The sequence below is a fragment of the Gobius niger genome, assembly GCF_951799975.1.
Source record: "Gobius niger genome assembly, chromosome: 1".
Taxonomy (NCBI): domain Eukaryota; kingdom Metazoa; phylum Chordata; class Actinopteri; order Gobiiformes; family Gobiidae; genus Gobius; species Gobius niger.
Genome location: NC_136852.1, coordinates 60,735,117 through 60,760,892, shown reverse-complemented (window position 1 = coordinate 60,760,892; position 25,776 = coordinate 60,735,117). Strand labels below are relative to the sequence as shown.

Sequence of the window (25,776 nt, the reverse complement as noted above, 5' to 3'; positions counted from 1 at the left end):
TATGTATAGAATCATGCCAAAGTTTTCTTCAACCCAAAATGGTTAATGGCATGCTTTTGAAACACCCACACAATTCACAATGCAGCGTTTGACTGTGACATTACACTTTGAAAATAGAGGTGACATCGGAAAACTAGTTAAATCAGAGAATGGTTTCATGATCCATTGACTGTTGCATTGACAAATCCGCTTTTTTTTATGGATACCGGATACTCTCCACATCAAAGACTTTATACTCGGCACTAAAGCAATGAAATGTGAATCCATGGCAAAAGTTTTGTTTTTGTTTCTTCCCGACAGGCTCTGCAGTGTGGCAGCTCATTGCATCATTTCTCAAACTGCCCATCTCTGGCACCCACTGTATTGTCGGGGCCACGATCGGCTTCTCCATGGTGGCGATTGGCACCAAAGGCGTTCAGTGGATTCAGCTGGTTAAGATTGGTAAATTGCACACTATGCCACATATTTTTATTTCTATTCATAAATCCATATTGTACACAATGTACAAAACAAATCTGCCACTGAACAAGTGATAACTGCTATGTTTGACATAGTAGAACCTTTATTCTTTATTTTTCTTGGTCTTTTTTTAGAAGGGACAGATTGAGTGAAATTGAGACACAGGACAACACATAAAGCATTTTAACCTACTGTTTCACCTTCATTCTAAAGTAGTGTCAAACCAAATGAAATAGCTAAGACAAAACCTTATAGGAGCCAATATTATTCCGTATTATCATCATAACATGTGTCTTCTTCTTGCACCATTTTCCCATTCTAGTTTCCTCCTGGTTCATCTCCCCTTTGCTTTCTGGACTCATGTCTGGACTTTTGTTCCTGCTGATCAGACATTTTATCCTCAACAAGGTGAGCTCAGTCATTTCAAGGTCACGTTGTTGCATTATTTTACTTGTGGCAAATGTTAACTGTTGACATACCTGTGTTCAGACAAATTTAGGTACAGATAAATGCATTGATTTTGGCAACAACTGCATTCTGCATCTACCCTTATGTAAGTTACTGTCTGGGAGATGAGGAAGAGAGAAGTGCAGTAGATCATCCTAAGGTCACTACTGCAGGATTATGTTATGAGTCATTGGAAGGTTTCTCTCTCGGGCTGCAGTTGGTGTATAGTCACAATTGGAGCTCCCCTCCCTTTTTTATCAACTTGTGTTGACTTGCAGGTAGAACTGCACAGTATTTGTCTCCAGTTTATGGTGATCACAGTATTAGCTGACAGTATCCATGTCACAAAACTCTTCAATACATCAAAATACACCCCCAAACAAAATTCGGGGGGTCATTTGCCAAGCATTTGCTCATGAGCAAAAAAATCGTTGTTCTTTCAATTTTGGGAAAGTGACCCAGAAAAGTGACCCTGCAAGTTGTGAAATGTGCTTTAAACTCGGCCCCGTGACAAATTCAGATGCTATAAATATGTTGGTAACGTTAGGAATGACTTTGGACCTCCACTAACATTTTAATATAGTGGCTTCCTCTTTCAAAATAATCAGGTATAGGGTCTTTAAGTATTGGTAGCTTAAGATTTTTCATAGTAAATAGACTAATGGTCACAATGTTTCGCATACAGGATGATCCCACTCCTAATGGTCTGCGAGCGCTGCCCGTCTTCTATGCCTGCACAATTGGAATTAACACATTTTCTATCATGTACACTGGCGCGCCATGTAAGTGCTGAGTGACTGCTTTTTTTCTTTTTTTCTTTTTTTTACTAAGCTAGATTTTCTGACTCTGGTGTTTTTTCAGTACTTGGACTTGAGAGCCTCCCAGTATGGGCCATCTTTCTCATCACGTTGGCAGGTTCACTGGTCTGTGCAGCGCTGGTCTGGTTTGTTGTCTGTCCTTGGATGAGAAGGAAAATAGCAAGTAAGTGTCTGTGTGTGACGTTGATATTGCAGTATTATGGCTAATGTAACTTCCAAACTGACCGAATGATCGCCAATGGATGTTCTGTGATTTCAAAAAATGTACAGCGGCCTTCCACTGTTTCCTTGTAGTGAGTGTAGATTGATGTTCGAGCCACTCATTTAATAATTACTGCATGTTCAGTCAGGCTTTTTCATCCCAGAACATGCCTGTGCTAATAAGGGAAGAAAAAAAAAAATCCATTGATATAATCCGCTTTTACTATGAGACATGCAGTCTGCCAGTCTGTGTTGTGTGTTTACAGTCTGAGTAGTGATTCACGTCACACGTTTGTTCTATCTTTTAGGTCGATTAAAGAAAGAGCAGACTCTGTCCAGGATATCCTCTGAAAGCTTGGACAAGATCCCTGAGGAGGAAGAGGAGAGCCCCGTGTTCAAAGAGCTACCAGGGGCCAAAGCTACTGACGAGGCTGTGCTGCCTCTGACGGGGAGCACTGACCGGAGCACACGGGAATCCACTGGAGAGCTAACTAACCAGGCCAACGGAGGCACTGTCATGCCAAATGGCAGGGTCTATGGTATGTTCATTTCACCTCTTTGGGAAATTCTCTTTTTTTACTACTTTGAGATTTACTTTTACTTTTAATAAAATGTTTGTTATTAATATTATTAATACTACCCACTTCTCTTCTTTTTTTTGCAGGACGCACCCATTCAATGACAAATGGCTGCTTGAAATCCCCTATCTCCAATGGCAGCTTCACCTTTGACGGCCACATGCGGAGTGATGGCCAGGTGTACCATACAGTGCACAAAGACTCTGGCCTGTATAAAGACCTGCTTCACAAAATCCACCTGGGGCGCATGGATGACAGCGAGCGCACAGGGTCTAATGCCCCTGAGAACAACTACCGCATGCTGCGGCGCAATAACAGCTACACCTGCTACACAGCAGCCATATGCGGCATGCCCGTCCAGCCGCTCAGGCGGACCGAGTCACGTGATGACAGTGAAAAGCTTGTGGGAGAGGGCGGAGGCAGGAGCAATAGTGTGTCGTACTCCAAAAAGCGAATACGCTATGATAGTTACTCGTCGTACTGCAATGCTGTGGCAGAGGCTGAGATTGAGGCAGAGGAGGGAGGAGTGGAGATGAAACTGGCCACAGAGCTGGAGGGGGTGGCAGAAGACGGAGGGTCAGCGCCGGTGCCTCTGGATGACCTGGTGGATGAGGATCATGAAGAGAAGGACAAATCGGAGGTGTTCCAGCTCTTCCACTTTCTACAAATTCTCACTGCTTGTTTTGGCTCCTTTGCCCACGGAGGCAATGATGTCAGGTAATCTTTTACAGTGCAAATACTGTAAAATTTGGGAAATTGTACTGTAGCTTTGTTTGCTAATAATACTACTTTTCATGACCCTACTGAGTTTGAAAGAATTAATGCCAACTACCACAGTAACAAAGTTATTTTGGACCTTTGCTTTTCAGTAATGCCATTGGGCCTCTGGTGGCGCTGTGGATGATCTATGATCAGGGTGGAGTAATGCAGGATGCAGCCACCCCAATCTGGCTGCTGTTTTATGGAGGTATAGGTATCTGCGCTGGGCTCTGGGTGTGGGGTCGACGTGTGATCCAGACAATGGGCAAGGACCTGACCCCCATCACCCCTTCAAGGTGAGATTGTCTTCATAATGGACGAGTTAGAGGGAAATTCTTGCTAAAAAAGTCTAATGGTGACCCAGATCACTTGTTTTAAATGTTTATGTAACGTTTATTAATTTGTGCTATGAAAAAAAAATATTTTTCTTCTCTTTATGCATGTCAGATAATTTCTGTAACAAAATGCTGTTGTAATATCCAGCCAGGCAGCAGAGCAGTGTTTGTTCCAGATATAAATACTGTTGTGTGCATCATACAGCTCCCGTCTTTAAGGTAAAATGTACCTTTTGAGCTTTAAAACACACTTAAAAGTAGTGCGTAGTTGCACTTGTTTTTTTTAGAATAATAAAGAAAAAAAATGCCTTTTTGAGAACGATCCAAGAAGCCTCACCCTATCTCTTCGGCCGCTTGTATCCGCATTCTTGACCTTTTGGTCATTACCCAGATCTCATGGCCATAGGTGAGGGTAGGAATGTTGATAAACCGGTAAATCGAGAGCCCTGCCCCCCTCCCCCCAACTCGGCTCCCTTTCCAGCACAACGGTCCAATACAGTGACCGCATCACTGCGGACGCCGCACCGTTCCTTACTTCAATCTCATGCCCCATCCACCCCTCACTCGTGAACAAAACCCTGAGATACTTCTCCACTTGAGGCAAGGATTCTCCACCGACCTGGATAGGGGAGGTAGCCTTTTCCAGTGGAGAACCATGGCCTCGGATTTGAAGGTGCTGATCCTCATCCCGGCCGTTTTGCAATCGGCTACAAACCGCCTCAGAGCGTGCTGAAGGTCCTGATTTGATGAAGCCAACAGAACAACATCATCTGCAAACAGCAGAGATTAAATCCTGAGGCTCCCAAACCGGACACCCTCCGGCCCCTGGCTGCGCCTAGAAATTCTGTCCATAAAGATAATGAACAGAACCGGTGACAAAGCGCAGCCCTGGCTGACGCCAACACGCACTGGGAGCAGATCTGACTTACTGCCAGCAATGCGAACCAAGCTCCTGCTGCGATCATACAGGGAACAGACAGCCCTAGGCAGAGGGCCCCGGACCCCATACTCCCGGAACACCTCCCACAGGGCACCACGAGGGACACGGTCAAACACTTTCTCCAGATCCACAAAGCACATATGGACTGGATGACCGAACTCCCACGAACCCTCGAGCACCCGACAGAGGGTATAGAGCTGGTCCAGTGTGCTGTGACCGGGACATAATCTGCACTGCTCCTCCTGAATCTGTGGTCCAACAATCTGTCAGTGAGAAAAGACCCCGACCTCCAGGCGCTTGCATGAGCCCCAGGTCTGGCTCTTGAGTGGGGCCCTGGCTGTGGCATACCAGGCGACGTTATGGTCCTAAGCTTTAAATGGAAAATACTTAAGTTTAAGGTATAATGTAATTGGCTAATCAGACTGTACAGACTGTACAGTATACGCTTTCTTTTTGTTACATAATTGTGAATAGATTAGTTGGCTTTGGAAATGAAGCGCAATGAGCCCTTGAGTCTTGCAGCGCGCAGGCATGTGCACAAGTGCACTCTGCCGCTGTTCTACTGCTCCTTTGACATTAATCTTTGCATTGTCCTTGGGTCAAACACATACTACTAATGAGAGTTGCATGTGTGTTGTTGCTCTTCTGTGTGAGCTGGGCCTGCTCTGTTTGCTGTATGTTATGGGACACGTATGATTTTAATTCCTTATTGCTCTAGTGAGTTTGTGTATGTGTGGCACCCATGACCCATGGCCCCTCGCTCACAGCCCAGGGAGCGACGCCACACTGACTCTTCTCACTTTTCCCCTTTATCCTTTTCTTTCCTCTTACAGCCCTCTCCCCCTTCCATCAAGCTTTTCTTAACTACCTTTCTCCATCTCCAAACAGTTTGCCTTCTCTTATTTGTCTTTGGGCTTATTTTCAAAGGCCGCTCACCTCTAAATCATTCCCTTTCCCATCGGTCCCACCATCATTCTCTCTACATCCTCATTCGTATTCCTCTTCTACCATTTGTTCACCATTATGGCCCCTTCTCTCTGTATGCCTGTCTTTTTCTTTCTTAATTTCCCTCGTACCATCGCCAGACCTTTGCCAAGAACCAAGACAAATTTGCCCGGTCTGACTATTCTAAGAAGTTTGTTTGTTTGGCTCACATTGGCAGGAAGTATTCTTCTTCAAAATATTTCAGGCGGAATTGTTAACTAATCAAACTTTGAGTGTTACTTGCTGGTGATATGTCTGTAGTTTGTCATGGGAATGATACATTAACTTCCCTTCAAAGTATGATTCCTGTAGAAATGGATGCAAACTGCTGCTATATAACACAGACGTACAGTTCTGCCAGGGTATGTAAACTTTTGAGCACAACTGTATATTTACAGCCAAAACCACCTTCTTCCAAAATGCAGTCATTTATTGTGGACCCAGTGGAGTTTTTTTTTTTTCCTCCTGCTAAAATATTACGTAAATGACAGGTTAAAGTAAAGTAGTTACAGGTTTATTTTATTATCATTTTAAGAATACATTAGCCAAAATGTTTTTCACCCTTTTAAGCTAAATGCATATTTAATTATAAATTATTTAAAATATTTTTATGTTCAGTAGTTGCTGTTCTCTCAGCTACTGTAAGTGTTCTGGTTTGGCTGAATGGGTTTCCAGCAAACAATGAGATTGCATAAGCAGAACGTCTCTTGCATTTGAATGAAGGATGTGTCTTTGCTCTTCCCTGCCTTGCCCTCCACAGTGGCTTCACTATTGAACTGGCCTCTGCACTCACTGTCGTGTTCGCGTCCAATATCGGAATCCCAGTCAGTACCACGCACTGCAAGGTAAAATTAGTGGCGCCTCCAGCTGGACTCCTAACATGTTTGTATTTTTCATGGAGGAGGCTTGCACAGTCTTAAGGCTGAAACGCACGTGATGAGCAGTAGCATTCACAGAGCCTTTTGTCCATTTGATGGCAGAAAGGCCTGAGTAAATTCCACATGTAACGGGAGGTATCGGGTACCATCTTCCAGAGTAAGACTGACTCGTGCAGGCCCCCTCCATGTTTTGCAGGTCCCGTTCCAGACCAGAAGCATGACTGACCTAACCTCTGTTTCATTCCCTCCAACACCTCCATTGTGGCCCCTACACTGGCATGGCTTCTTGTGTGGGTGCACCGCTTGGCCACCAGCAGATTATCCAGCCACACAAAGCATCACCAACCTGTCGTACTTGTGTTCCACTTTGTCACCTCTCCTCTCCATCTTTCTGTGTTTCTACACATCTGTCTTTACAGCGGATTTTGCATTGAAGTAATGAGTGCGCTAACAGTGCTTGTTGCATCAAATGTGGGCATCCCCATAAGCTCCACCCACTGCAAGGTATTGGAGTCATTGGTAGAGACCCTCACGGCTCCGCCTCATTCTTCACCTGTAGCTTTCAATCGACAAATCCAATCACAACTCCTGTAGTTGCAGCTTTGAGCTCTCACGTAGCCTTCCTTCAGAAATGACAACCTTTCCCTGTTTCAAATGATCAGTGACAAACATAAAGTCTATATTTATATATTTATACTGTTTTAAATATTTTGATTCGGTCATGTTTTCCATTTTGTAAAAGTTTAGACTTTTTGGACTTAGACTTTAGACTTACAAAGCTTTGTTTTCTGAACACTCAAATCATTTGTGTTGTCATTTCTGTTGAATATTTCGGTAGACCCAAAGCTGATCTAAAAAAATTTAAAGTCAATTTGTTCAAACATTACCATTACATCCATGAAATAACTTCACTTCTCATTTTCAGATTGTCTTTGTCTCATATAAATATTGAATAATAGCATTGCTTTGTAAAGTTACTCACAGCTACTGGTTTGTATAATTTTGGTGGTGAATAATCGTGAAGTTCACAGCTCAAAGTATTGTTGAAATACCTCCATTATCGTTGAGTGTTGTACAATATTTTTTGCTGTGATCTTCTCGAAGAGGACTACATGAGCAACAACAGACACTGGTTTAGTTTGACATATTTGTCATCAGGTCAAACTCAGCCAGTGCCTGTTGTAGTGTGTGGGGCACAGGGCAGCAGACTTCACCTGCTCCTTTCAGAGCGTCTGGTCAGTTTACAGTTAACTCTAAACTATTACGTCATAGGTTTTAGTGCAAACCCTGGCGTCAGATTTGTCTTAGACATTACTGGTTTAGAATGAACTTTCATATTTAAGCAAAGCGGCTGCATTTACTTGTGTTTGTGTGCACATGTGACTCACACCCCACACACTACCTGCTTATTCTCATTAAATACATGATTTCTTAACTGATAATTTGTCTTTTTAAAAGGGGGTACAATCAATGTGGAAGTCTGATTTTTGTTGTAAAAATGCGAAGCCTTCAGTTGTGGAGGTCTCGGTTTGGAGCATTTTGGATGCAGATTTCAGACTTCCATTCACTGTATATTTTCTCCTATAGCTTTAATTCTTTTGGCATCCTCTTACTAACAGGCACTTGAAAACAAAATGTTCTTGAAGAGCCAGACTCCAGGCTTTGTACTTATGCGTTCCCTATCCTATAAGTCCAGACTGATGGCGATCGATAATATTTTGCTCAAAAGAATTAACTAGTGTTCAATTTGACCAGTATTGAAATTAGGATGTAATGCATTTCGTAAAAACTTAAGCTCGTGGTCTATAAAGCCTGTAGTCCGTCTCTCTCCACTGTCTTGCTCTTTTATACCATGTCCAAACTACTGCTGATTTTGTCCCCGTTCTTGCCCCTGCGTACAGGTGGGCTCCGTGGTGGCAGTGGGGTGGATCCGCTCGAAGAAGGCGGTGGACTGGCGACTCTTCCGAAACATCTTCCTGGCCTGGTTCGTCACTGTGCCCGTGGCCGGCCTGTTCAGCGCTGCTGTCATGGCCCTGTTTGTGTATGGCATCCTGCCCTTCGTCTGAGGGCTGCGTGGAGGGCGAATATCCAAGACAAGAGGGATCGAGAAGAGGAAAACCAGAGCAAGCATGAAGATGGAGGAGAAATGGGACGACGAGGAGACTGCGAGCATAAGGAAAATGACAAAAAGGCAGACAGGGGAAGGATTGCTGATGTTTGCAGAAAGGCTTGGTTGTCCTGTGGATTTGACAGGGGTTGGTCACATGCAATTTTTGGCTCCTTCCTGAGCTATGAGTTGGGTTTCTGAATGATTTTACTCTTTGAACACACCAATATAAATTTTATCTGCTGTACATAAACAATTGAGAAAATAGGCTTTGTATACCAACAGAACACAGTTTCTTCTTGAAAAAGCCAAACAATTGAGATGGCACACAAACGCAAAGCCTGCAGTAACGCTACTTTCAAAGTTCCAACATGCCGCAAGAAAAACATGTACATATCGTTGAGTCTTGAAAATTGCTGCTTGCTTTAAAAATTAATTGCTTTCAAACAAATCTGTGTGCATGTGGCAAAGCAACCCATCTGTCAACTACCTGAACATCCAGGACTGGTGCAACAGGGGATAACGGAGAGCCACCTCAAAGACCGGGAGTGTGGAATCGTCAGTCTGCTTTTTATTTGCAACATGATACCATAGAAACCTGATTTGCTAAAAAAAAAAAAAAAAGAAAGAAAAACGAAAACATTTTCTTTTTGTTCTTTATGTTGTATGTTTTTATAGATGGGTCTCATATTTTTAATGATGTATTATAATGTAATTTCTTTTGTAAATAACTGTCCCTAAAGGTTTTTGGGCACGTGGGGATCATGATTTCTTTGTAATGTCAATTGGAGGCCTCTGCTGTGTATTTCCCTTTACTGTAGGCCTATTATATAGATCATGTACTTGGAATTCGGCCTAAATAGATAAAATAGATTTTAATCAGGATGGTCAAAAAAACCATAACTATGTTTTGTATGCTCATTGCAATGCCTTTTGTACACCTGTCACTTGTTTGCTATAGGATGGACCTATCATTGACCGAAACAATCATATTTTTTTATTGTTCCCTGTCAGTCAAATATCTGGGTTTAACGGCACTGTGGCTCTACACCACAAATTTGAGGCCTCCAAACCATAGCAAAAGCCTTGTAATCTCAAACGTGGTGTTGATGTTGACATTTCATATCGAAAAACTAAAACCAAGAACAAACTTTGCTTTATCCTGGGCAGTTATGCAGCCCTGTTAAAAACAGGGGAAATGACCTCCCCAGCCACATGTGTAGCTCATTATTGGCTGTTTGTATCATTTGTGCGTCAAAGTGCATAGTTCAATAATGGTCACGTTTGAGGAGAAGTCAAGTCACAAAAAAAAATGTTTTGGGGGGTTTGTAATGATCATCACCAGCTTTTTAACAAGGTCACCTGACCTGTAGATGAACAAAGTCTAAAGCTTTTTTTATTTGAACAAACTCGATGCCATGAGTTGCAAGGTTTTTGTTCTTGTGGTTGTATTTTCATTTTTTTTTTCCTCATGCAAAATTATGCTCAAGTAGCCAATTGCCTTGTAACATAGTGTTTTATTTTACTTTGTGATGACAGTAAACAAGTACTGTGGTGTTTACATTGTAACAATATTGTAGAGTATATGATAAAAAAAAAAAACTGTTGCCTAATAATGCCAATGAAAGAAAAAACACTAATGATTAATTTTAAGTGCAAGATCAAGAAAAAACCAGAAGTGTCTAGAGAGAGTGCGGATGAGAGCAACTGTGTGCACGCATGGTGATGTCTTGTTCCTGTTTATTGTAGTGGTAGTAGTGCTGATCATGATCCAAATCACTTTACACTGCTACTACTGTGTGTACACACTACATGAATGGGTGCAATTCACTAATGAAGAAACTAACTAGAGAAATATCATTAAAACTATATTTTTCTACCATATCTTGAGTTTTAACCCTGGTGAGCTTCCAAACACTAAAGAGAACACACTGCAGGTGGCGGATTGTAAACCTGATGTGAAGTATCGTATCTCACGTCACCTGGTCTATGGTGCCATTGCAATCCAAGTGCAGTGTGTTCTCGAATCTGTAGAATGATGTGAAGGTTGCCAATAGATCAGATTTCAAAATCCTTTTTATTTTTGAACTTTCGATGAACACTTTGTAATTTTGTTTCCCTGTTGCTTCTAGCATGAGCTGTTTTGGAGGGTATGCAGATAGCATTCCGTCATGGCAACGGAGCCAAATGAGTGGCAAGTCTGCAGAGTTATCCCATTTTTGACACTCAGTATAGAATGTCAAGGGTTTTCGTTTGAGTGAAATGTGCATACCCTCTATATTAGGACATTGTTGTGCTCAAATTGGGAACTGACAACTGGACACTTAGTTTTCAGTTCATTTTAACAGTGGGATTTACAAAGGTGTTACATTACATAGACCAAATAATAGCAACCACTTTGAAAGCGTGTTTATGGTAGTAATTCAGCAAATAAAGCAACTATTGCTTCCCGGCATAAGCTAATATACATTATTTTGGACATGCCTGTGACTAGTTGTCGAGGTCTGCTTATGTAGTTACAGTATACATAAAATTGATGACTTGATACATTTTATTATTAAATCGGGCTAGTCAAACACTGTATTGTTAAATAAATTTGGTAAGCTGGGCTTTTAAACCCTTTGTAATTCTCACATTCATTTACTTGCATTAACTTGCTTCATCTAGTCCTGGCTGACGGCCAAAAATGGAGACACTGCTCCAATGGAAGGGGAAAGCGAACATCACCCTCTGGTGGCTGAAACAAGAACTACGTTATTATACAATACAATTTGAATTGCAAAGAATAAGCAAAATTTTAGAAAAACGAAATTACACAGCCACTGGGTGGGGTACTACTCGGGCGATTTCTCCTTAAACAGCGTTCACACCAACCCTGACTGGAAAATAGGAATTAAAGATGCAATGCCATTGGGGGAGCCCGGTTCTTCTTTTTTTCAAAACTACTTTAACCCAATAAGAAAACACAACGTGCCATTTCCTCCCTCGCTGAATGTGCAATATGCTGTACGTTGTAAAAAGGAGAGCCCATAGGTGTCGAGCCCATAGGTGTCGAGCCCGTGCTGGTCAAGGTGTCGCAGACTCCGGACATGGCGTGCTGCTGTCTTTGTGAAGTGGTTCATTTTTCAGAATGTGCTCCTCGGCTGGCCTGCAGGCTTAACAGCTGTGTCGTCTTTTACTGTTTACTGCTTTTAACCGTCTAGTCCGACAACGTACAGTAATAAATGTTTTTTAAAAAAAAATCAATTGTAGCCTGTTTCTACAAATCTTAAAGCTGTTTTGATTTGCAAAAACATGTACTGTAATGTATTTAAAATTTTAATGGTGAATTGTCTGCATTAAAGTAAATTATGGGAATTAAAATTACAGAGACAAACAACTGAGTCCTGTCATTTCTCAAGATACATCTAAAATTGCGTGCAACTTTTGTTGACTTGAAAAGACAGTTCATTTGGTTTACTGCTGGGTCACTTTAATTTGATCTACATCAGTGCATTCAAATGGTAAGGTCAGACATACATTCTTCAAACTTACTGCTTCAAATACATGAAAGAATGTGACGGGTAAAGGGTTTGTGAGCTCAACTATTGAACATGACGTAATGTTGAAAATTCTGAAAAAATTCTTCAAAAAAGAAAACGGAGCACCGATTAGGGTTAGATCATTTCCATCCAAAACATTTTATTGTCCTCCCCACTTCAAGGTTTACCCTGTGATTTGGCCTGTTTGCCGAGCCAAAAAACATACATTGCATTTCCTCAGGTATGAGTGGAGGCATACAAAGGTCTCAAGAGTGAGACATGAATGAAAAGAGTATACAGGATTATCCTTCAAGTCACATGAGTAATCTTTGCATTCATGACTAATCAACAAAGGATTAATTTTAGATCACAGGAAGCTGGAGATGGATGCATCTGGCCTTCAGACAGAGTGAGACAGCGAAAAGCAACTGTATGAAGACCAGGGTTGTGTTTCTTGTTCAGAATGTTTTAATCTGCATCATGTATCGCCTTTATGTAAAGCATTTGTAGTGTACAGTACACACACGGACAATGGGTACACAACTGAGACCAAAGTGCCCAACTGATATAAAGCAAGGTCACATGACCCAAAACAAGTGATGTCACATGAGGGAAGGGGTTAAACCGGACATGAATAGAACCAAAAAAAGTCACTCAAGACAGTTGGTGATGCACAAATGTCTCAATTGAGGCAATTGCACCATTACCGTTACAGATACAGCTCCTCACATGTGGGTGAACATAAAAAGTCCTCCCCATTCAGTGACTGTGCAGATAAAAATGGGCACATGGTGATTTAAGCTCATGCTTAAGTTGTGGTAAACCATCCAAGCACTTATTCAAAACTATAAATTACACAGCAGCGTTTACACAGAAGAGCGTTTAGTCTGCCTGCTCTCCCAGGACGAGTGTGACATTTGTCTCTTATCAGACTAATTATGCTTGAGGGAGTAAAACAGATTAAGTGGAGCTGATTATCAACTTTCATATAGACTTTTTTCTATAATATATTTATAAAGTTATTTCTGTCTTCCACGCACCCACCATGCTTGCTTTCACATTCTCTCGCCTCACTACTTTTACTCAATGTACACAACATGGGATTAAGTGTGAGTGACAGATCTGAAATGACAATCACTGAAAAAAGCCAAAAAGATGCAGTCTTTGTTGTCATCCATTGGCAGTAGGCCTGACCCGACAGTCAGCCAGTTTCAATGGTTTTAACTGGGAGGTAAAGACCATGTCATCAAAGGGGAGGGGCTGGGGGCTCTTTCTTCATAGGTGGTGTTTTTGTTGTTTTTGTTGACTTGCTTGGCGTTGTCGTGCTTTCTTTAAGGTTGAGGTTCTCCAATGCAACATCTAAGGTCATGACTTCCACGCAGCCCATTGCCTGGAAATCGGCAAAATTCCTCATGGGGGCGTGGCAGTCTTCATCATCCTCTGAGGAGGAGGCAGACGCATCCTCGTCATGCAGCAGTGTGGACAGCAACAGCTCAGTTACAAAGAGGCTCCGGTCGGCCCACTGCGCCTCACACACCTGTCGCTCCACCTCAGACAACCGTGGCTCGCTCAGCCTGCAGAGCACAAGACCAGGACTTTCAGAGAGCATCGTTTTAAAACTAAGCTTAAGATTTGCACACCAGGAGCAATAGAATCATATAAAAACACAATTCTTTAGATCTGTTGTCTGTCTGTCATCAGAGGCAATTGATTTTTAAATGTAAAACCGTCAACAAACAATTTGAGGATTGGGACTCGAGGGAGAGACAGTAGATGTTGAGTGAGTGTCCCACCTGCTGAGTAGAAACTGGGAGTTGTGCGCAGTGTGCTGAGAGGGCTCCGGAGGTCCCGGGTTGGGACTGGGGTTAGGGTTCATATTGGCGCTGGAGTTTGTGGCTGAGGAGTTAGTTAGAATTGCATTGGTGCGTCCAGCTCCTCTAGTGGCATTTCGGGCCGATTCGAGCTGCTGCCGAGCCGCCTGCGCCTGCTGCCGCTCCAGCTGTAGCTGCATCTGAAGCTGCTGCAGCTGTGAGGCCGAGGGGCCCGAACTGAGCTGTCCCCCCGCTGACCGCCGGACCCCGGACAACTGGGACAGCAGCTCTGCAAACACACTCCACTGGTAAGACATCTGGGAGCACTCTGCTACAAGAGCAATGAAAGGTCTTTTTTATGTTTTACAACTTAAATCTTGGCTAAAAACTGAAAATACGTTTTCCTTTTATAATAATAATAATAATAATAATAATAATAGAGGACTCTTGGGCACAAAATACAAAATCCCTGAGTCACACAAAACAGTTATTTCCAATTCCTATAGAAATACAACAGAAGTTGACAAGGGCAAAAGTCTGGCGTTTTTGAAAAGCATGTTAATGAACATGCATGGGATATGCATGAAATATTATGTAATATTGTAAATATTTGTAATGAAAATGAAGGAGACCCCAGGCAGAATGGCTCCTGCATTAAGTCAGGAATTTCCATCTGTTTTCCCCCACTCGTACTCTCAAGCATACTCTCACTCATCCTGGCCTATTGTACATGTTTTAGTGGTAGGGTAGGGTAGGGTAGGGTAGGGTAGGGTAGGGTAAAAGAAAAGAAAAGAAAAGAAAAGAAAAGAAAAGAAAAGAAAAGAAAAGAAAAGAAAAGAAAAGAAAAGAAAAGAAAAGAAAAGAAAAGAAAAGAAAAGAAAAGAAAAGAAAAGAAAAGAAAAGAAAAGAAAAGAAAAGAAATGAAATGAAATGAAATGAAATGAAATGAAATGAAATGAAATGAAAAGAAAAGAAAAGAAAAGAAAAGAAATGAAAAGAAAAGAAAAGAAAAGAAAAGAAAAGAAAAGAAAAGAAAAGAAAAGAAAAGAAAAGAAAAGAAAAGAAAAGAAAAGAAAAGAAAAGAAATGAAAAGAAATGAAATGAAATGAAATGAAATGAAATGAAATGAAATGAAATGAAATGAAAAGAAAAGAAAAGAAAAGAAAAGAAAAGAAAAGAAATGAAAAGAAATGAAAAGAAAAGAAAAGAAAAGAAAAGAAAAGAAAAGAAAAGAAAAGAAAAGAAAAGAAAAGAAAAGAAAAGAAAAGAAAAGAAATTGAATAATTTGATGTGTGTGTTTAGGAGCTGACCTGCTATGGGGTCCATGGCTTCTCTGCTGTAGTTGGAGCTCTGTGAGGAGCTTTGACTGGTGGAGAGCCCCCCTGTGGTGCTGCTAGTGAAGTGCATGTTAGACCTGCGGGCCCGGGGTCCCCCTAACCCACGGCCAGGGTGAAACATCCTCCTCACGTGCCGGACACCACTGGACTCGTCGTGGAAGTTGGTGTTAAGGTACAATGACTTTACGCATACATTTTGGGTATAATTTACTTTTCTTTTGTATTCTTGGCTCACCGGGCAGGACAGTCAAAACAGGACAGCCCAGTGTAAAATGGGTGAAGAGCTGGGAGTGACATCCTGCAAATTGAACTCGTGCAGCTGGGATTGAAACAGTGCGCTGTTCTAACAGTCTTCTCCACCAGTTTAGACAATAAAATTTCACTAAAAAAAGGGTAAAATTAAATACATTTTTGTATGTAGCAAATTTAAGAATTATAATGTCATGATGAATCCACTAGAGCGGAGGTGGGCAAACTAAGGTCAAATGCAGCTGATCTAAACCTTCCATCCAGCCAGCAAGCATGGCCAAAAAAAAAAGTGGAATAATAGCTTTGTTTTCACTTACATAAAGAAAGATCATGCAAAACTGCTGGTATTTTGTTTTGTTGTTTTGAGAAATAGACTTATTCAAGATGCTCCAAACAACGAATGGCCTGGCCCCCCTGGCAAGTTGGAAAACCAAATGTGGCTCTTGTCACATGGTGTTGCTGTGACGTGTCTGGTCTGGTTTCAGTGTCTGTCTTCCCTGTAGTATCCCTGTCCCTCAGAGCCACCAGAAGCTCTATGGAAAATCTCATGAAGCTCTGCTTTTAGAAAGCACTGATAGGCCAACTCTTAGTTCTGTGAAGCTCGGCTTCACAAGAGGAGCTACAGGAAACAACAAAAGGGACCAACGAGGAGATGGTGATAGACTGTGGAGGGAGCTGTGCAGGAGGAAGAGGAAGGACGAGGTGGAGCTGACCAGTGCAGGACACCACGCTCTGAGACGGGGACAAGCCCAGGAGGCGGTGCACCGTTTTCAGATGATCAGAGGAGACAGAGGGCAGCTACAGTTTCTCCATCCTCCAAGGTCATGCGGGTGGAGTGGCTGAAGGACAACGAGATCATCGACCCGGCCGAGGACAGGAACTTCTACATCACCGTGGACCACAACCTGATCATCAAGCAGGCGCGTCTGTACGACACGGCCAACTACACCTGCGTGGCCAAGAACATCGTGGCCAAGCGCAAGAGCTCCACCGCCGTGGTCATCGTCTACGGATTTCCCATCAACCAGTGCTCCTCCTGTGACCAAAACAGTGAAGATGGCGGCCGCGACACAACAATCTTTCACCAAAGAAAAAAAGAGTGGTGCGCACTGAATGGGTGCTGCTGCCGGATGCTCTCTCATCGAATGCAATTTCTCCATCTGTGAGATTAATAAAGTACCATCTTATCTTATCTTATCTTATCAAAGCAGGGGGCAGTGTTGTAACAGCCACCAGCTGAATGCTGATTGGCTGCCTCCGCAAAACTAGAGAAAAAACGCTTTCACTAAATATTAGGCTGAATTCAATGCAAACATTTTGATTTTAACTATAAGTTAACAGTCTAAATTAATGGTGTATGCATGCAAAAGGCTGTGTGTAAAAATGCAGGGAACAATGTTGGTCCAGATTTATGCAGGTCCATGGTAATGAACAGAAAATACCATGAGCTTCCACTTGTCCACAAGCCACTACTGGTTTACAGGCCGCGCCTTCTACTTTTTTTCTCTGCCAAAACCAACATTAAGTTGAAAAATGAACATGCCAAATCAGAGATAGAAAAGACTGGTTAATCTATGAATGATCTCATTTGTCACATGCTTTGAAACAGAATGGGCAAATACAGAGACAAACTAATGTTAACCAAAGTGAAAGGATATCAAGTCTCTAGGTGCTCTGTGTTCAAGTGTGAGATGAGCAGCAAAGTCATCTGTCACATGATTAGGGTCACCCCCTGGCAACGCTGCGCATATGGGGCAGATCTAGAAGAGAAATGCAATAATTAGGAACACACAATCAAATGATGATCTTACTAGTTAAGGTAACAATTTGTATGTAATCAAATCAAACTTTATAAAGTGCGTTTCAATGCGAAGTATCACAAAGTGCTTTACAGATTACAACATTTAAAGGAATAGGCCACCGTTTTTACATACTAAGATATGTTCTTACCTCACTTTAGACGTGTTAATATATCCCCGTCTGGTCTTTGTCCGTGCGCTCTGCCAGGCAAACGGAGCACATACGCAGCCTCTCCCACATGTCATATAGCTCCAAAAAAGCTCACGATAGAAGCTACCAAGCTCTTCCACGTGTTCCCTATTTAAATAAAGTTACGTGAAGTGTTTTCATGCGAAGTATATTTACCCAGAAATGTAGCATGTCGATTTTATAAGCAGATAAAAAGGGGTACTATATTGTGAGGCGTAATGATACGAGGAGCAAAACGTCCGCGCAGTAACTCCTAAAGGTTATTGACGGAAGTGAGCGGGGGAAGTCTTTAGGAGTTACTACGCGGACGCTGTGCTCCTCGTATCATTACGCCTCACAATATAGTCCCCCTTTTTATTTGCTTATAAAATCGACATGCTACATTTCTGGGTAAATATACTTCGCATGAAAACACTTCATGTAACTTTATTTAAATAGGGAACACGTGGAAGAGCTTGGTAGCTTCTATCGTGAGCTTTTTCGGAGCTATGTGACATGTGGGAGAGGCTGCGTATGTGCTCCGTTTGCGTGACAGAGCGCGCGGACAAAGACCAGACGGGGATATATTAACTCGACTAAAGTGAGCTAAGAACATATCTTAGTATGTAAAAACGGTGGCCTATTCCTTTAAAACGATACGCCTGGTACACCCTCCCATCCCCCCGAATATATACAGATCTCTCAATCACACACTCAAACTTTTACCCCACCGTCTACGCACGCACTAACTAAGAGGGACCCTTCAGAGGAAACACTGGGAAAGCCTAAAATTATAAGAAACCATCTAAAAACACTCATAAGAGTCTAAAATCCAGAAGTAAAGGCAAATAAGCAAGCTAGAAATAATTAGAAAAATATCACTTATAACAAATTATCAACATAAATAAATATATAAATAATTAGGACTAAATAAATAGATATCAGTTAAAAGCTGAGCTAAAAAAAGGTGGGTCTTGAGCCTGCTCTTAAAAACCTGAACGTTCTCTGCGGTCCTGAGCTCCTCCGGCAGGTCGTTCCAGAGGCGACGGCAGTAATATTGGAAAGACGCCGCGCCTTGGGTCTTTTTGTTGACTTTAGGAATAAGTAGGGGACCCCTGCCAGAGGAGCTTAGGGGCCGTGAAGGTTCATAAGGTAAAAGCAGTTCTGAAAGATAAGATGGGCCCAGACCATTAAGACATTTAAAAGCCATGAAAAGAACTTTAAAGTTGATCCTAAAACACACAGGGAGCCAATGCAGTGATTCTAAAACCGGTGTAATGTGGTCCCGCCTCCTGGTTTCGTCAGGACACGAGCTGCTGAATTTTGTAAAAATTGTAAACCTGAGACACTCTTTTTGGGAAGACCAGAAAGCAGGGCATTGCAGTAGTCAATACGACTGGTAAAAGCATGCATCAGCATCTTCATGTTGGCCTGAGAGAGAATGGGACGGACTCTGGCTATGTTCTTTAGATGGTTAAAACCTATCTTTGTGATATTCTTAATGTGTGGAGTTAAAGTCAGCCCAGAGTCAAAAATCACAGGTTCTGGACTACAGCCAATAAAAAAAAGTTTCTCTCTCTGGGCCTCTAGACTGATGACTAAAACTTCAGTTTTGTCTTGGTTAAGCTGGAGAAGGTTTTCTGCCATCCACGATTTCATATCATATGCATAAAGTGCATCCATTGGCCTGGTGTCATCAGGAGACACGGAGATGTACAACTGTGTATCATCAGCATAACTGTGAAAGTCGACTTCTGACAACATCGCCAAGAGGGAGCATATACAGGTTAAAAAGCACTGGGCCTAAAATTGAACCCTGGGGCATACCTCATGTGATTTTATGGACCTTAGAGGAGCAGGTATCCACACTTACCATGAATGTCCTGTCTGTGAGGTAGGATGTAAACCATTTGTGTACAGCACCAGAGAGGCCCATGTGTTTTAAAGGAGTTAAAAAAATAGTGTGGTCTACTGTATCAAAGGCAGGGCTCAGATCCAGTAGAACCAACACTAGTCCTTGATCAAAGATTTTATATCTACTCATAAGTTTCTGACACTGATAGATTATAGTTCTGTACCATGAAGACGGGTAACTTCAAGATTAACTTTGGTTTAATCGGTTCTACAAAGTATGTTTTGTTATCTTGTCTACCATTTAACATTTAACAACTTATCAAGTGAGTTAATCACTCACTTGAGTTAATATAATGTTCCCTTTATCTTTTTTGTGATCAACTTTTCATTGAGGATTTTTTTTTGTTTGGAAAGAGTATGCGGTTTTCTGTATATCCTTTATCTTCAAGACAAACTCGCCTTCCTTGGCAGTCCAACTCAGCATGATTATTTTAAATGCATGTGTGGTTTAACAATGGCTGTAATGAGTGATGTTGATATGACTGCACACCAAGTGCCCACTCCCTCTGAAAGTGCATGTAGTGCCAGGAGACCCCAGAATAAATTCAGCCACTTGATAATCTGCTTCACATTATCACTTATTTAGTGACATTCATGTTTTGTAGTCAATCTGGGACAGACTTTACCAACTGATAAGGTCAGCCGGAAAAGTACACAGCAATAACAGGTGATGTCCCATGCATACCTAATGTGTCAAATAGCATTAGTCACTTCTGTTCAAATCAGCCGCTCGAGTCGCATGTGTTCACTTCAGGAGGAGCTACTGCGCCCGAATTCTGAGAAAGCCTCTGGGTTTTCCCCCACATGCTGTTCCTGAGCACACATGTGAATTAAAAAACGTTTCTTGATTCTTGGGTGTTTCCATTTGACTTGTGTACTTTTGCCTGGATGTGTGTGTTGGCCACTTCCTCCTGTTGCCAATTCCGCATTTACGCACAATCCACTGATTGCTCTGCCCCATTGTGTGAATCGCCTCGCGATTAATTGCACATGTGCGCACGTTCTCATCGACAATACACAGCAATTACCCGCACCTGTCGTGCGCAGCATGTTTGTTCTGATTACAATTTAAAAATTATCAAAAGACAAAAACTCTTGTGTACAAGCCTCGGCGCAGAACAGAAGAATTTGCCTGAGATTAAAACATACCACTTCTGTGGAGGTTTCTGTATGTTCTGCAGCCACATGTTCCTGCAGTGAGATCTCCGTGTAGCCCATCCTGCCACAGTATGGACATGTGAATGCCTGCGGCTGCTCCACCGAGAACGCCTCTCCTCCGTAATACAAGTCTAGAGGCACAAAATACTTCATATTAAACCACAAAGATCTACATTTTTTCTGATACCGGTAGTTTAATGATACTTCATTTACGATACCAATTCCTGACCGATTCTTTTTCTGATACCAATACTAAAATATTTGTCATCTAGATCTATAAAACAGAAGAATAATGTTCCTGTATTCTATTAAAAAAATCTTTTTAAATTTGTATCATTTATTTCAGCTGAAACAACAGAGTAACTTTCTTTAGTAGTGTCCCAGGACCCTATGGGCACCAAAACTTGGGTATCTAAAGATATAATATTATATTCGGGACCTGCTCTCAATACTTTTGTTGATACCAGTAGGACTTAAACTTTTTTCCAATACCTGATATACTGTTTAACCATGCCCTAGCCATGTCACAATGTCAAATTCTAGAATTTCATTTTAGAGCGTGTGCGTTACCTGTTGCCATACTTACCAAAGTCGACTCTTGTTAAAATACATTGCATGGGATGTTCTGTTGTGTGTCTGGTTGTTGTTGCACCGCTCTCATAACATGACGCACACAAGTCATAGTCATAGCAAATTAAACATTTGTATCGCCGACCTCTAAAGTTGCCTTTTAAACATGCATCACAGCTCACACCTAGAGGACAGAAGGAACAGAAGAAGAAAAAAACAGGTTAAGTTCACATGGGAAGATGTTGTGCTGTATTCTGACATCCTCAAACTGGAAGAGCAGCAGTAGTCGTCCAGAGAATATTATTTTACTACCAAAACAAGTGGAGTACTATGCAAATTGCGATTGTGGCTGTGTCATATTTTCTTGTCCTAAACAACAGATACATACTATGTGTCTTAGTTTAACTCTATAGGTGCACAATTGGAGCAAAAATTCTGTTGATAACTTTAAAAACTGACATGTAAATGTACACAAATGGCACAGGGCACACTCAGTTAGGTGCACCCCATTCTTGATTGACTTGAACAGTCGTGCAGTCAAGTATATTGTATGACACCAGTGCCCGTCCGCAGTTTGTGAAACTCTTGATGTGTGTAGGGTAATAAGTCAAACATTTACGTTGTTGCCAATGTTAGTGAAATGATAACTAACCAAAGTTGGACAAAGTGGACACATCAGGAGTTACAAGCACAATCGGAAACCAAAAGGGCAGCAGAGTTGTCATAACGAATACACAACAACATTCAGTGTGCTTTGACGGACAGACTATTTTTCAATAAAACGTTTAACTTACTACTGGAGTGTAAAAAGAAAATTAGAGTCAGTCTCATACCAGAAGTAACTTAAAGCTCAACAAGGTTGGGCACAAGGACGTATGATGCGTTGTCGAATCGAAGCGTGGAGACTTCTTCATTTATTTAACAGCCGTCAGTCGTCAAACACCATTAACATTGGCACAAATTACTTTAAAGATATAAGCAAAGTGGGGCACGGCCGAGTAAAGACTGCTCTAAGGCACTCCCCCTGCTCCAGGCTTGACCATAACCTACAGAGGGCTGAGCAATGCCTGTTAGCTCGTTGCTACCAGCAGCTAACATTAACAACTCTTCCGCTTGTTTGTCAGTGTTGTTTTGGTTATGTGAGTTGACGTGCGGAGCGTTTTAGTTAACCACAATGTCCCGAAATACGTTCAATGACAACAACAACAATGCACCAATATATAACTATCCAGCTATGCTCGCACATTGACTCAACAGACTGGTAGATAGCATTAGCAAGTGTTAGCTTGATATGGATGCAAACAAGATATTCGTGGCTAGCTTAGTTAGCTAGCGGCATTCTTTTTTCTTTTTTTTTCCCTTTTCTAATACCACTCCCGACTTCTTCTTTTTTCGTCTGTTTTGAATGTCATTTACCTTCATGACGGGACATCCTATGAATACTAATGCAGCCCCCTGTGTGGGCTTCCTGGCGTACAATACAAAATAATATTGTAGAGAAGAGAAGCCGGGGCTGGCTGGCTGTCCCTGGCCTCTTCCCTCATGAAGACTGCGCTCTGGCACACTGCCCCCCTGCGCCCTGCTGTGTCACTGTACCGTGTAATGCTTCTTTGGCCACACGGTGGCAGTATCCTTTCCCTTTTAGAAAGACGCACGCATTTTACTTTTAATCTGTAGCTACTTTGAGCGTGTGGAAAAGTGCCATATCAGACATTTATTATTATTATTATTATTATTATTATTATTATTATTATTATTATTATTATTATTGTTATTATTATTATTATTATTAGGCCCGAGCGGCCTGGCAGGGCTCGGGCCTATTGTAATTGTACGGCAGTGCGCGGAGCGCACTGAAGAAAGACGTGCGCATAGCGCACGTCCCGAAAAGAGCGCGCAGCGCTCAAGAAACAGAGCGCGGAGCGCTCCCCATGCATTAGACAGTAATGGGGGGACTCCCGGCACCACGCCCTGTCCGGTGAAATTGGCGTGTGCCGCGAAAGCGGCACATTTGTAACTGCTCGTGTGAAAAAAGGTGAAAAATCCAGTGAAGGCGCAACATTGGCAAGAAAGTAGTCGATGACGAGCGCAACGCGCTCGTCATCGACCATGGCCACTTCCCAGTGCCCAAAACACCACTAGAGTGACTCAGGGCATTAAGGCCTATCCAATGATATAGGTGTTTGCCGCGAAAGCGGCATATTTGTTGTTGCTCGCACAAAAATCTGAAAAAAAAACGCATTAAGAAATATTGGCAAAGAAGTGGTAAAATACGAGCGCAACGCGCTCGTATTTGACAATGAACCTTACGGGTGGGTTACTGGACGTGAGACCTTTCCGACGATATAAATATGGGCCGCCGGAGGCGGCGCTATATTGTTATTGTAAGGGTTTTTCTTATTCTTATTATTAGGCCCGAGCGGCCTGCCGTCGCAAGGGCCTATTGTAATCGCAATCACAGCGCAGTGCGCGCAGCGCACTGACCCTAAGTGCGCGGAGCGCACAAAAACAGCGCGAAGCGCTGTCCCCATGTCAACCGTAAACTCACCGTGTAAAACAGTGACAGCCCACACCGGAGGTGTGGGCCCTTTATACTTATTATTGCATTAAAATGAATGGGGGTATATAGTGTGAATGGGGGTATATAGTGGATGACGAGCGCGAAGCGCTCGTCATCCACCCAGGAACCCCACGGATGCGTGCGGATCGCTTAGAGCTTTCCAAAAATGTATAATATGATATCGTCGCGAAAGCGACGATATTGTTTTTCTCGGAAATATTATTATTCTTTCTTCTTTCTTCTTTCTTCTTTCTTCTGCTCTTTGAGCAGGAATTTGACCCCCTGAACATAGTCGAAAACTCACCAAACTTTGCCCAAAATTCAGTTTTGGTGAAAAATTAATTAAAATGTGTGTTTCATATTGGGGAAAAAAAAAATGGCGCGACAGCGCCACCTACAAAAGTCAAAATACATTACGCCAATGGGGGAGGGGCCGAAGTAAACTTTGTCGTAGAGCGACGAGATTCGGTACAGACATTCGTCATGTGACGACAAAAAAAAAATATTATTGTGGCCACGCCCCCTGACAAACCGGAAGTCCGCCATTTTGAAAGGAAGACCGGAGAATGCTGAGTCAGCGTTTTCGCTGACATCGCATTTTCACGAACTCCTCCTAGGGTGTTTCACCAAATGAGCTCAAAATCGCTCCAGCTCATCTCGAGATGTGGGGCATCAAAAGTTATCCAAATTTTTTGGCTAAGTTTTACGGTTTGTTTGCGGCGAAGCCGCAATCTTTCCGAAGTATTTTGCGATTCATCAAAAACTAAAAATCGCTCCCATTCGCACAAACAAACTCCGATTAAAAATCGGAAATATACATTTTATTGACCTTTCACCCCTGGACACAGCAAATGTGAAAAAGTGACATTGGGCGCGATAGCACCCCCTCCAGGTGCAGAAGAAAAAATGCATTATGGGAAAAAAATTAGTTTGTCGGAAATGGATGAAATTCGGTACGAAAATAGTTGATGGCGTCCCGATCCAAAAAGCCAATGAGACCCATATCGTATTTTGTACGGTGTTGCCATGGTGAATCAAAATACATTGCGTCGATGGAGGCGGGACCAATCTGGGCCAACGTCAACTTTGTCGTAGAGCGACGAGATTCGGTACATATATTCGTCATGTGACGACAAACAAAAATTATTATTGTGGCCACGACCCCTGACAAACCGGAAGTCCGCCATTTTGACTGGAAGCCTGGAGAATGCTGAGTCAGCGTTTTCGGTGCCATCGCATTTTAACAAACTCCTCCTAGGGCGTTTCACCGAATGAGCTCAAAATCGCTCCAGCTCATCTCGAGATGTGGGGCATCAAATGTTATCAAAATTTTTTGGCTATGTTTTACGGTTTGTTTGCGGCGAAGCCGCAATCTTTCCGAAGTATTTTGCGATTCATCAAAAACTAAAAATCGCTCCCATTCGCACAAACAAACTCCGATTTAAAATCGGACATATACATTTTGTTGACCTGTCACCCCTGGACGCAACAAATGTGAAAAAATGCCATTGGGTGCGATAGCGCCCCCTCCAGGTGCTGAAGAAAAGATGCATTATGGGAAAAAAATTAGTTTGTCGGAAATGGATGAAATTCGGTACAACAATAGTTGATGGCGTCCCGATCAAAAAAGCCAATGAGACCCATATCGTATTTTGTACGGTGTTGCTATGGTGACGCCCGGGGCCCCCCATGTTGTCCAATGGGGCTGACACATAAATCTCACATTATACAGAATTACAGCGCGTTAGCGCCTCCTGTCAGGAGCTTGTGGACAGTGGTCATGGAAGTACGGCCCGTTAGGGCCGTCTGATGCTAATTGTGCAATTAAAAAGATTACGGGCGCGCTAGCGCCCTCTGCAGGCTGGAGCCATTATTCACATGGAGAGGCTAAAAATGTTGTTTTGATGTTTACTGACCAAGATTAATGGCACATCGGGGCAATAAAATGCAGTGTGGCGCCCTTGGTACGGTTACATAGACGCGGCAATAGAGGCGCTAAAGGAGGCACGGCCCGCGAGGGCCGTTCGATGCCGCTTGCGGCTTTAATTATTATTATTATTATTTTTCCTCTCCCCCAGAAATCCACTTTCCCACCAACGAAAAGTCCTGAATTTTTGCCCAAAATTCAATTTGGTGAAAAGAAAAAACTTCACATCTCCAAATTTCAAAAATTCAAAAAAAT

General features: G+C 42.4%; 2 protein-coding genes across 4 annotated transcripts in view; one reads left to right on the top strand and one right to left on the bottom strand.

The window, feature by feature from the left end:
- The window catches only part of slc20a2 (solute carrier family 20 member 2), a 135,044-nt gene that overhangs the window by 16,379 nt on the left and 92,889 nt on the right, over positions 1-25,776 (top strand). Inside the window, exons 3-11 of one of the 3 annotated variants that reach the window (XM_079557501.1) lie at positions 301-441; positions 782-867; positions 1,592-1,688; positions 1,768-1,887; positions 2,234-2,464; positions 2,590-3,220; positions 3,373-3,558; positions 6,819-6,903; positions 8,301-8,478. In XM_079557501.1, coding sequence (XP_079413627.1) covers positions 301-441; positions 782-867; positions 1,592-1,688; positions 1,768-1,887; positions 2,234-2,464; positions 2,590-3,220; positions 3,373-3,558; positions 6,819-6,903; positions 8,301-8,465 — 1,742 coding nt within the window. In that variant the 3' untranslated portion in view covers positions 8,466-8,478. Of the gene's footprint in view, positions 1-300; positions 442-781; positions 868-1,591; positions 1,689-1,767; positions 1,888-2,233; positions 2,465-2,589; positions 3,221-3,372; positions 3,584-6,281; positions 6,367-6,818; positions 6,904-8,300; positions 8,479-25,776 lie in introns of those variants that run through there. The other 2 variants (XM_079557500.1, XM_079557502.1) reach the window with 2 other exon arrangements.
- LOC306979090 (E3 ubiquitin-protein ligase KCMF1-like) lies at positions 12,130-22,584 on the bottom strand. The gene is made up of 7 exons (XM_079577902.1): positions 22,451-22,584; positions 21,051-21,218; positions 20,456-20,595; positions 17,083-17,184; positions 15,149-15,329; positions 13,821-14,127; positions 12,130-13,601 (listed from the first exon to the last, which is right to left on the bottom strand). Exons 1-7 carry the CDS (start codon positions 22,464-22,466, stop codon positions 13,274-13,276), a joined length of 1,242 nt encoding a protein of 413 aa, XP_079434028.1. The 5' UTR covers positions 22,467-22,584; the 3' UTR covers positions 12,130-13,273.